At 49.6% G+C, this 13039-nt stretch overlaps 1 protein-coding gene across 1 annotated transcript in view; it reads right to left on the bottom strand.

Moving 5' to 3' along the window:
* The window catches only part of LOC140219924 (sodium-independent sulfate anion transporter-like), a 521780-nt gene extending 508895 nt beyond the window's left edge, over positions 1-12885 (bottom strand). Inside the window, exon 1 of the mRNA XM_072290106.1 lies at positions 12789-12885. Within this exon, the coding sequence (XP_072146207.1) occupies positions 12789-12870 (82 nt within the window). The 5' untranslated portion in view covers positions 12871-12885. The remainder of the gene's footprint in view (positions 1-12788) is intronic.
* Between the last annotated feature and the right edge of the window lie 154 nt (positions 12886-13039).

Genomic DNA, 13039 nt, shown 5'->3' with positions numbered 1-13039 from the left:
CACCAAGCGAAAAGGGGTGAAGCCGGTAGTTTCTTGAACGGCAGTATTATATGCAAACGTAACATATGGGAGAACGTCGTCCCAGTTCTTGTGGTCGACGTCAACATACATGGAAATCATATCAGCGATCGTTTTGTTTAGTCTTTCTGTGAGCCCATTCGTCTGGGGATGGTAAGCAGTGGCTTTGCGGTGAACGGTACCACTGAGAAGCATGATATCTTCTGTGAGCTGCGCTGTAAATGCTGTGCCCCGGTCGGTTATAACCACTCTTGGAGCACCGTGGCGGAGTACGATACCATGTACAAAGAAAGTCGCAATATCATTAGCAGTGCCTCGTGGGAGAGCTCGGGTTTCAATGTAACGTGTAAGGTAGTCTGTGGCAACAGCAATCCAACGGTTACCAGCCCTCGACGTGGGGAATGGTCCAAGCAAATCTATTCCAACCTGCTGAAAAGGAATCCGCGGAGGATCCACGGGATGGAGAAGACCAGCGGGACGCACGGGTGGTGTCTTGCGTCTCTGGCAGTCGCGGCATGTCTTCACGTATTGCTTTACGTCACGGCGAAGGTTAGGCCAGAAGTACTTTTGGCGTATGCGTGAAAACGTCCGTGCGAATCCCAAGTGGCCCGAAGATGGATCGTCGTGAGAGGCCCGCAGGATGTCGTCACGTAGTGAAGGAGGCACTACAAGGAGGCAGGCGGTTGCGGTCGAGTGAAAACCCAATTTGTAGAGAACGCCATCGCGGAGAAAAAACGAGGATAACTTGCGGATGAACATACGAGGCGGCTCTGGTAGACGGTACTCAAGGTAGTCGATGAGAGGCCGGAGTTCTGAATCATCGCGCTGTTGCTTGCTGATGTCTGATACTGAGATATTGGACAGAAATGCGTCCTCTTCATCAAACTCGCATGGCGACGGTTGAAGTGGAGCACGTGACAGGCAGTCGGCGTCGGTGTGTTTACGCCCGGACTTGAACACTATCGTCATATCGTATTCTTGCAAGCGAAGACTCCAGCGTGCAAGACGGCCAGATGGATCCTTCAGATTGGCTAGCCAGCACAATGAATGGTGATCTGTCAAAACTCGAAACGATCGGCCGCACAAATATGGTCGGAACTTAGCAATTGCCCACACAACGGCCAAGCATTCCTTCTCCGTAGTGGAATAGTTACTTTCAGCTGGAGACAAAGTGCGGCTTGCGTACGCAATGACGCGTTCGGCTCCATCTTGCCACTGTACGAGGACGGAACCAAGGCCAACGTTGCTGGCATCCGTGTGCAACTCGGTGTCACTGTCTTCGTCAAAGTTTCCAAGAACAGGAGGTGTGCGCAGACGATTCTGGAGTTCACAGAAGGCCTCTTGTTGGTCCTGCTCCCAGACAAACGGAGCATTATCCTTAGTCAGCCGCTGCAAGGGTTCGGCTATCCGTGAAAAGTTTGCCACGAAGCGTCGATCATAAGCGCAAAGCCCTAGAAAACGGCGGAGTTCGTGTTTGTTCGAAGGTGTTGGAAACGAAGCAACAGCAATGGTTTTGTCGGGGTCTGGTCGAATGCCCTCGTAGCTGACGACATGGCCTAAAAATTTGAGTTCGTCATACCCGAAATGGCATTTTTCAGGCTTTAAAGAGAGGCCAGCAGTACGAATTGCGTCAAGAACTGCTTGTAAGCGCTGGAGGTGCTGCTCAAAAGTTTCTGAAAACACAACGATATCATCTAAATAGACAAGGCATGACTGCCACTTGAGACCTGATAAAACCGTGTCCATCATGCGCTGAAAAGTAGCAGGCGCAGAGCACAATCCGAAAGGAAGGACCTTGAATTCGTAAAGTCCGTCAGGCGTAATAAATGCGGTTTTCTCACGGTCACGCTCATCAACCTCTATTTGCCAGTAGCCGCTGCGAAGGTCCATCGACGAGAAGTATCGAGCATGTCGAAGGCGGTCCAAAGAGTCGTCGATGCGGGGAAGGGGATAAACGTCCTTCTTCGTAACGTTGTTAAGCTTGCGATAGTCAACGCAAAAACGCAATGTGCCGTCTTTCTTTTTCACCAGAACCACAGGCGACGCCCATGGACTGGTGGATGGCTGTATGATATCGTCGGTAAGCATTTGTTGGACTTGATTTCAGATGGCGTCTTGCTCTTTACGAGAAACACGGTAGGCACGTTGGCGCACGGGTCTTTCATTGGGATTTGTAATAATTCTGTGTTTCGCAATAGGCGTTTGGTTGACCTTCGATGTTGAAGCGAAACAGTCCGCAAAAGACTGTAAAAGGCTTCGAATGCTAGCTTGTTGTTCACCTGATAATCTAGAATTCACATCAATATTGCTGTTGGCTGGAAAAGGCGCAACCTTTTCCATTTCCGGGATCGTGTCATCGACTTTGCGACAAAGCGCGAGCACGTCCTGGATGTACGTCACATAGGACTCGGTGCAAGTCTGAGTTTGGTATGCAAGTTCCTTCTGCGAAGCACGACGGCATCCGACGGGCTTGCCGAACAGGTCGATGAGCTTTTGCTTACATACCTCCCAGCTCCTAAGATCCTGTTCGTGGTTCAGACACCACACTTGTGCCGTGCCCGCAAGGTAAAATATGATGTTCGCTAACATCAGAGTCGGGTCCCAGTTGTTGCTAGTGCTCACCCGTTCGTACAGTTAAAGCCAATCTTCTACGTCGGGGTTATCAGAGCAGGAAAAGGTACCTGGGTCACGCAGTTGTGTGACGACGACGGGGCGGTTGGCGGAGAATGGTTGAAGCACGGTCGGTGACCTGCCCGAAGCATTGTCGTCCCCACCGTGCGCTTGCATTGTAGATGCCGCCAAGAAGCGTCCGCTGCGTAGATCTGTCTTTAAACTTGAAGAACCCGCCACCAAAATGTTACGGGGAGAAAAAACGCATGACAATATATTGCCACGCCAGTACTCCATGAAGAAGAGGACAACGCGAGCAGGCATGAGCGTTTTGTCAAGGCGCAGTGAAGAAGAAGTCGCAGTTGCGCTCGGTGTTAAAAAAGCGATCCGCCGCTGTGTCCCCTGAATAGCGCTCTACAACCGCGGTTTTTGACGTTGCGACACTGGTGGAGGTGCTGGAGCATGCGACCCCGTGGGGGCAACCTCTCTTCGGAAACTTACACCAAATTCTGAAGCTCCACCTCTCGTAACGACTCCAGTGCACCGTTTCAGTCGGCGCCTGCTCGGCCTGAGCCCGGACTTCCCTCCTGCTGCGACTCCCGCCAGCACGGCTACATCATCGGCGCTTCTTCCGCCTTCACAACCGGCGGCTAGCCTTTCCCAGGTGACTCTTGAACACCCTCGCGTCACCGAAATATTCCACGGCGATGCTTTTGAAGATGTGGAGGACTGGCTTGACCAGTATGAACGCGTCGCTCTGGTAAATCGCTGGGACAACCAACGAAAACTCGCCCATGCTTATTTCGCGCTAGAAAACAGCGCTCGTACATGGTAAGCGAATATGGAAGCGAGATTCCAAACGTGGAGCAATTTTCGTCGTCAGCTCCGCGATACATTCTCGAGCACGGACAGGCGCGATTACGCGCAACAACTTATTGAGGCTCGGGTACAGAAACCCAAAGAAACCGTCGCCATATATGCGGAAGATATGGCCGGTCTATTTCGCCGAGCTGACCCCGATATGACAAAGGCAAAGAAAGTGCGTCATCTGATGCAGGGACATCAGCAACCCCTCTTTGCCGGTCTTGTACGAAACCCACCAACAATGGTCGACGAATTCATCAAGGAAGCGACTGTCATCGAGCGGGCGCTTCAGCAACGTTGCCGCCACTTCGACCGCCAGCCCGACAACACGCCAATCAGCTCCGCAGCTCAGATTATTGACCGCACTTCCTTACGGAACATGGTTCGAGACATCCTGCGTGAGGAGCTGCGAGCCCTCGGCATCCGTTCTAGAGTCGCCGGTCGTTTCTGTTGCCCAAGTCGTGCACCAGGAGTTGCAGCAAGCCTTCTCCTCACCAGCCCCATGTCCAGAAACACGTCCGTCGACCTATGCCGACATGGTCCGACGTCCTCCCCCTTCGTCGCCGGTAACGCCACTTCAGCCACGGCCCGTTCCCGTGCCGTGGTGGCAACGGGAGTCAGTAAGCCGACCCACAGTTCGCCGTACGGACTTGTGGCGCGCGGCCGACCGTCAACCACTCTGCTTCCATTGCGGCGAACCAGGTCACATTGCTCGTTACTGCCCCCATGCAAATGCTGGAGCCAGCTCCTTTTCGCCTGCTGTTTCTCTACACTTCGACGACCGTCGGGCCCCGAACAGCGATCAACTGTCACCTCGCCAAGCAGCTTCACCACGTCGTCGCTGGCAGTCCCCATCACCTGTGCATCACACTTCCCCAAACCGCCAGACTGCCACCACTGACGTCGAAAGGGGTGGTCACTCCCCTAGTCCGCGCCGGGGAAACTAACGGCGGCGACCTCCGGGAGGAAGGTTGCCTTGTATCGACAAGCCAAAAATACCCCCCACGCTCCCTACGAAAACGAGATGACGACGACGAATGTTAACGATGACGAAGACGACATGATGACGACGAATACTCACGCCGACGAAGACGACATGACGACGACGAATACTCATGCCGACGACGTTGCCCGTGCCGATCTCAGCATTCTGGTGGATGGACATCACGTCACCGCACTTGTTGACACTGGAGCAGACTTCTCGATTATGCGGCAGGAGCTGGCCGACCGCATTAGGAAAGTGAAGACGACGTGGACAGGGCCCCACATAAGAAGTGCCGGGAGTCAGCTAGTGACACCAACGGGAACATGCACCACCCGAATTTACATCGGTGATTCCAGCTTCGTTGCCACTTTCGTCATTCTCCCCGACTGCTGCAAGGACCTCATCTTGGGGATGAATTTTCTGCGAGGTCACGGCGCAGTCATAAACATTCCGGAACGTATGGTGACATTTTCTGCCAGCCCATATGGTGACACGATGAATGACGGAAAACATGAGCGTTTGCGAATCACCGACGATGTGACCCTTCAGCCGCGACCCTGCCGCCTTGTCTCTGTATCATGCAAGAAGCCCTACCACGGGGATGTGATTGCGGAGCAAATTGTTGCACTATTGCTCACGCAAGGCGTTTCCATTGCTAGAAGTGTACTCGACATTACTCATGGGCATGCGGAAGTTCTTTTCACGAGCTTCAGCAACGAACGCCGTCACATCCAGACGGGTACCGCAATTGCGTACTGCGACATCACCCAAGTGAAAGATCGTTTCGCTCTACAAGAAACGATCGTGCCGCCCTCGCTACCTTTGTCTGTCGACGTTAGCTCCACCCTGTCGCCTTCGGAGTGGCAGCGCCTACTGGAGATTCGAAGATTGCTTTTTGACTACGTCAAAGATCAAACAAACACCACTGACCAACCACCGTATCATCACGGATGATACTACGCGGCCGATTCGACAAGATCCCTACCGTGTAGCTCCAAAAGAACGTCAAGAGATTCAAAAACAAGTGAAGAAGATGCTCGAGGGTGGTGTGATACAGCATTCGAAAAGTCCCTGGGCGTCACCCGTGGCATTAGACCAAAAGAAAGACGGCAGTTTGCGATTCTGCACCGATTGCCGCAAATTAAACCAGATCACGAAGAAAGACGTCTACCCGCTGGCACGCATCGACGATTCGCTGGACAGGTTGCGGCATGCACGTTATTTTTCCTCAATGGACCTACGAAGCGGGTATTGGCAGATCGAGGTCGATAAGAGAGATGGTGAGAAAACTGCCTTCTTGACCCCCGACGGTCTTTACGAATTTAAGGTCCTTCCATTCTGTTTGTGCGCAGCGCCTGCCACTTTTCAGCGTCTAATGGACACCATACTATCAGGTCTGAAGTGGCAAAGATGCTTGGTCTATCTAGACGACGCCATAGTGTTCTCAGCTACATTTGAGGAGTACCTGAGCCGGTTACTCACTGTTCTCCAAGCCATACGCTCGGCTAGCCTGACCTTAAAACCCGAGAAATGTCATTTTGCTTTCAGTGAACTGTGCTTTTTCGGCCACGTCGTCAGCCACGAGGGTGTACGACCTGATCCAGCCAAAATAGACGCTGTGGCCTAGTTCCCCATCCGACAAGAAAGCAGTGAGGCGCTTCTTGGGGCTGTGCGCCTATTACCGACGCTTTATTGCGAACTTTTCATGTATGGCGGCGCCGTTAACACGCCTGACACGCGACGATGTTCCCTTTCTGTGGGGGCAAAATAAGCAAGTAACATTTAGCGAACTACGCCAACGCCTGTAAACGCCTTCTGTTCTTGCGCACTTCGACCAGCATGCTCTTACAGCACTTCACACTGATGCGAGTAATGTTGGTCTGGGTGCCGTACTGGTGAAGTGGCAAGATGGCTTCGAAAAAGTAATCGCCTACGCTAGCCGATCTCTCTCTCGTACGGAGGAAAACTACTCAACCACCGCGAAGGAATGCCTGCCATGGTGTGGGCGGTTATCAAATTTCGCCCGTATTTGTACGGCCGTTCATTCAAGGTTGTCAGCGATCGTCATAACTAACCTGAAAGAGCCATCTGGCCGTCTGACGCGCTGGAGTCTTAGGCTTCAGGAGTTCGACATGACCATAATTTACAAATCAGGGAAGAGGCACACCGACGCCGACTGCTTCTCGCGCTCACCCGTCGAGTCCGCAGGTATCGATGACGTGGACGTGGACGCAGCATTTTTGAGCGTCGTCGACGCCGTCACCATTTAACAGGAGCAGCGCCACAACCCAGAGTTGCTCCCACTATTTAATTTATTGGAAGGCCGAAGTAAAGACGTCCTGCGACTTTATGCCAGAGGACTGCCGTCGTTTTGCTTCCGGAACAATGTTCTCTATAAGAAGAACTTTTCTGATAGTGGCAGCCCGTGCCTGCTTGACGTACCGGCATCACTTCGAAAAGAAATACTAAAAGCATGCCACGATGAAACCACCGCAGGTCATCTAGGCTACATGAGAGCATTGTCCCGACTCCAACGGAAGTATTACTGGCCAGTGCTACCTGCTGCTGTAAAGCATCACGTGCAAACATGCGTGGACTGCCAAAAAAGACGCAAAGCGCCTCCCGGCAAGCCCGCAGGTCTCTTACATCCGCTCGGGAAACCAGGCCAGCCATTCCCCCAAGTTGGAATGGATTTCCTGGGCCCATTTACAACTTCTACAGCTGGCAACAGATGGATCATTGTTGTCACCGATTACCTGAAGCGCTACGCGGAGACGAAAACTACACAGCGGGGCACAGCAGCCGAAGCAGCTAATTTTTTCGTTGGAAACATCGTCCTTAGGCACGGCGCCCCAGAATTAGTCATCACAGGCAGGCCCGGGAACTGCCTTCACTGCCGAACTTCTTGACTCGATTCTCAGACTCAGTGGTCCAAGCCACCGGAAAACTACCGCGGGGGGCTGTGGTTCGTAATTGGACGGCTTGGCAGAACAATCACGGGACGGCGACGACCTGGTGGGACTCGTTCCAGAAGCGATTGAGACGGCTACCGGCCCGTCTCGATCGCACAGCCGGGCAGTCCAAGTACGAGCGGCTAACGGTCCGCACTGATGGCCGTGCCTGCGGTCCCGCCAGAGAGCCGGCGACGAGTGGAGCGGAAGCGGTCCCAGTCAACTATCTGGTTCAGACGCGTAGATGCGCGAGCAAGGGAGGGGAGTGGGAACGTTTGTGCAGAGTACGTAGTGATCGCTACCGAGGAAGACCCCTGTATTAGTCCAGGTCGGATTGGCGACATTTTTGGCGAGGGTAAGGTCCGGATCATCAATAAAACTCATCAGAAATCATCATCATAAATAAAATAGTGGTGTCGTCCACTAGACGACACCACCATGCGCAGACGACACCACTCCGAATGACCGCAGCGGTGTCGTCCACTAGACGACACCGCTGCGGTCATTCGGAGTACCGTGAGGACATCGCCGTGCTTCTGCGCGTGAGTTAGTCGCCCGTCGGGTGAGAGCGGACACTTCACGACAGCGAACTTTGCCGCGTAGACACGGACGACTAAAATAACATCGCGAAGCCTGCTCTAACTTGTTGAAGTGTTGTATGTATTCTTGTGTTTTTTGTGTATGTAAATGCTCTGCGCACCCTGGCATAGAAGGGATATAGACAATGTCAGTTGTCCATGCCTTTCTCGCTGTGTGTTGGGCCCTGGGCCAACGAACCCCGGTCTGTATCACATCAATGCATAAGATCCTGTATTCACATCGAGGTTTCTCTTGCATCGTGACTTGCTTTCTTTCATGTCTCCTTATGTAACAAATTGTAATACTGTTCTTCTGATCCCAACCCCACCATGGCTGCAGAAGGACGGCTGTCAGTATTATGTAATTAAATAAATAAATAAATAAATAAATAAATAAATAAATAAATAAATAAATCTACCTATCTATCCATGAGTCAATCAGTCAGTCAGTTTTCTTGCGGCTAATAGGCACACAAGCGGCAGGCTTTAGGTGGAAGCTGTTCAGCGAGTGTTCATGCCACGGTTGTTCATACCACGTGACCACGTTCCACGGTGGTCACGTGGTATGAACAACCGTGGCGTCACGACCAGGACGCCGCTCGCTCCGGCTCGCTCGATCCCTTCGTGCATGCTTGGGGTATTGGTGGTTCGAGCCGTACTTATTGAAGGATATGTCGGCTTCTTTCTGCTGCCATGCCTGAACCGCAATTTCTTCTTCAAAACTGCGTGATTCGAGAAAATTTGCGGCTTAGATATCGCAAGCTATGTAGCGTTGAAGGGGTCTACTGGTTTTGCAATGCATATATCGCTCTGGTTATCGCTTCTCCCAAATATAGATATAGTATAAGCGATTCTCAACCACCTGTATGACATTACGCCAGAGGACGGATATCAGTTGAGGCTGTAAGAATTCTAACAGTAAAGCCAAACTCATGTCATATAAGGAATTTCACGACAAGGAAATCATCTGGTTCCCAGCCCACACCGAGCGCGAATCCACTGCCGCCCCCAGCCTTAACGAGTCTGCCCATTGTGTTGCGCGAGGACCTATTAACTGCGCACGATTAGGGGGGGGGGGGGGGGGGGGGGGGGGGGGGCTTAGATTTAGGACGAGATAGAACGGAAGGATAAGGATAGACTCTTCTCGTTCAGTGACATCACCCAATTCTATAGAAAGTCCAAGTGTATATATCCACCTCCTAGCCCAAAATTGGTCATGTCTCAGGCGGTTGACTGGAGCGCCTTATTTACACCAGAACTTACAGGAACCCGGTACATCTTAACCGCATGTTTCCGGAATTATCCTGATGCCAAATGTAAATTATGTGATGATAGAAGAGCCACCCTACAGCATATACTCTGGGATTGCGAAATAGTTCAGAGGAGAATTGCAGCCCCCCCTCCCCCCAGGATGAACTAGAGGCACGGTGGAGAGCCGCACTGACTAGTTCAGATTTCCAGGACAAACTTTGGGCCATCCAGCAAACCCGGGAACCTACCGAGAGGCAGGGTCTCTCTGCTGCCCCCGGCGCGGCCTAGACCCAGGCCATCAATATTGGAGCAGTTTGGGACCCCTTTCAGAAAAACCTAATTCACTCATTAGAAATGGTACAAAATAACTCTGCTCGCTTCGTTTTTTCTAATTATAACCGAACTGCCGGCACTTCTGTAATGAAATTAAACCTTGATTTGCCATCTTTAGCCTCTCGCCGTAAAGGCCTTATGCTTTCACTTTTTCATAAGATATTTCATCATCCTTCCCTTCGCGATGAACTTATCTCCCCTCCTTAATAAATTTCATCAAGGTTAGATCACAATAACAAAGTTGGAATTCCATTATGCCAATCCAATGTCATTTCTCACTAATTCCTTCCGCGTACATCTGCTGAGTGGAATCGCCTACCCGCCTCAACCGCTACTATTGTTGACCATCAGAACTTCATGGCAGTATTAGATAACATTGTATAAACAGGAACATTGCATTCATGTTTTTGTACTACCAACTGTATCACTGTTTTTGTGTTACCGGAACACTGTATTATTGCACTGCATGCACCGTATTTCACTTTATTAACCAGCACTCCAAGAACACTCAGATAACATTGTATAGCCGAGAGCCATGTATTTCTGTACTATTAACCATTTTGCTGCGCTGTACTTTTCTTTCTGTATTTGATGTAGCCACTCCCCTCTTTAATGCCCCTGGTCCTGAGGGTACACTAAATAAATAAATAAAATAAATAAATATGCAGAATATTTAATAAAGTTGTCACACACACACAAGATCAAGATCCAGTCATTTGGCGCTAAGTATATCGTATCACAGCCGCCTTCATGGTTGCCCTCTGTAGCCTTTATCGACAATATGTCATACTTCTCAAGCAACGGAAGCAAATGAGTGTCAATATGGCGAGGCACGCATTGTTCGCGAAACCCATGAGTTTACTACAACTTCGGATTGAAACCCTGGTGCAGTTATTTTACAGATCCAATTGCAGTGCTTAAAGTATAATCGAGGCACTACAGCTCAGCATAGGCTGCCTTGAAAATGAAAATTCAAACACCTTGTGCCTCACCATGTCTAGAACCTGCGTTGTTTAATTATACAAACTGAGAAATATTCGCTTCGTCAGTACATCAAACAGAACCTCGCGTACATGCCTTATAAGCAAGACACCACAAGGGCCCCATGAATTCACTTGATTTTTGACCTCCACCACGGAATAATGTCTTCAATATGACCCATACTACCGATAAATGGGGCTTCGGCTTCTTTCTGGCTGCGGCCATACGGTCCAAAAGGCATATTTAACTCAAAATCTTGGGCCGAGCAGCCTGTGTCAGTTCGCCAAACAGATTCGTCATGTCTGTTCCTCAAGCAACAGGCACCAGTAAATTGTTCAAGTGAGTTTAACGCGTAGCACTGAAAAGGGAGTAAATATTGGTGCATTCCTTTCTGTGTGCTGCAAACTGCTGTAAGCCTCAATAGGATTACTTCAAATTATCGCCACTTAAATTTGACCAGTGAAGAACGGCCTAACTTTGAGCAGAAGCTTAACAAGCAAGTGGTGTTGGTAGAATCTAAACTGCACTGCTAGCTGGTTAAAATCAAGGTAAATCTTGTAGAAGTCATAGATAGCCAGCATTTGTGAGATGCTTGTTGCATGATGGCAGGTATGGTATCCTAACTAGATTCTTATACGCTATGGTATTGGGTTTATGCTTTTATTATTCACGTGAACCACCGCTGGAAAGTGTAGCTCCACGGATAAAAATCCCGCAGTGGGCTGGTCTGAGCTCCTTCAGCTAGCACTGTAGCGTTACCTTTGAGAAATATACTGTCATCTAGGAAACAAGCTCTTTGAATAAACTTACGCGAATGAATACGTAGTAAAAATATATTCGGGACGACCGTCATAAGTACACAAGCATAGGGAACGAGAGTGAACAAACGGAAACTCTGCAGAAGGCGCCCGGACACCGCCCGAACTGCAGCAGACGACAGAGTGGAGTCCGTGCCCTGACGTCACACGAGCGGCGCTCGCAGCGCCCCTGTAGGTCGTTCTCGAGGCTCATAGTAATATTACAGCGTCGCGGCGATTTTCTTAACTTCAGAGGAAGTTTTGCGCCTAAATACATAAGAACTGATACACCGTCTTCTTCGGCATGCCCTGAGCCAATTTTGATTAGCCTGTCGACCACTGACTGTTGGAAGCAGATGTTTGCTTTGCGCAACCATTCTTCTACAAAAAGAATATTTAAAAATTTAAAGATTTACAAAACTCGAGGTAGCAAGTTTACAACACTGTAATTTAGCAATTAGAAGTTGTACCACACATATATATGTAAAGTGTCATCTATTGGAACATCTGAAGCAGACAAGCCTAATATACACCGCTCGGAATCACAGCAATCACTACAAATATAACTTTTACAAAGTCTGCATGCCCATATATATTGTCACGCAGCAGTGACGAGGAAGAACACAACAGGAAATCTGTGAATAACTTAAATAATTTTTTTATTGGGGGAGCCTGTGCCCACAAAAGCAAGTTACACTGGAAGCACAACGATAGCGGCGAACACAGTCTGCGATCGTCATAATCTGATCTGCGGGTAAAGCGCGTCGGCTTTTATACGTAAGTCTTCGAAGGTTCCAGAGTAATCGCTGGTTCCCGCGTGTCTTTCAGAAAGTACTACACAATTCGCGTCGCGCGTACAATCAGCTTACGCAAGGTTCAGTGACAACAGACTATGGCTAGAACCATCGATAGCATTCGAGAAACTTTCGATACATGTAGGCGCGTCTTGCGCTGAGCGATAACGTTTAACATTTGTTAGCCGGTGAAATATATATATATATATATATATATATATATATATATATATATATATATATATATATATATAATGAAATAGTTTCACGTAAGCTTCAATTGATACATCGTAAACGCCAGCTCGCATTGACGTAGTATACCTGTTCTTCGTGCATATATATAGTTTCCGACTTTATACTTCACTTTTTTAAGTATTCAGCTTTAGGTCACTTGGATAAACACATTACAGCTCTTCAATCAAAATTCAGCTTCCAACAGCCTGTAGAACTTCACTTCTTTTTTCAAGTGCAAACAACTTTCATTCAAGCTGGTTGAGCGACTGTCTAATGAGAACATTGGTGCGTTCCAAGTGCATTTGATTCGGAAAATCAAAATTGGCCTCGAGCAGAAGGTTCCAGGTAGACCTTTTGCTACTCCAGATACGTAATAATGACGGAGAACTTACGGTGAGAGCTCATTTTACCGGGATGCCTGTCTTGCATTTCAAAAGATTTGGTCTCCCGCGTCTCCTCGTCCGTAGGCTGCATCGATGCCGTGAGAGGGAGCCTAGGGCGTTGCTCTATTCCCTCGGTCACCAGAACACAGACCGATGTCGCAGATCCAAACAACTATCTCGTGGTATTGCTCCTGGAAACCTTTCACGCGGTGTGCAACGTTGCCCCGCTACTTTATAGCGTACGTTTCCATTGCCAAAGC

The sequence above is a fragment of the Dermacentor andersoni genome, chromosome 8 (genome assembly GCF_023375885.2).
Source record: "Dermacentor andersoni chromosome 8, qqDerAnde1_hic_scaffold, whole genome shotgun sequence".
Taxonomy (NCBI): Eukaryota; Metazoa; Arthropoda; class Arachnida; order Ixodida; family Ixodidae; genus Dermacentor; species Dermacentor andersoni.
This window is presented reverse-complemented; position numbering and strand designations above follow the sequence as displayed.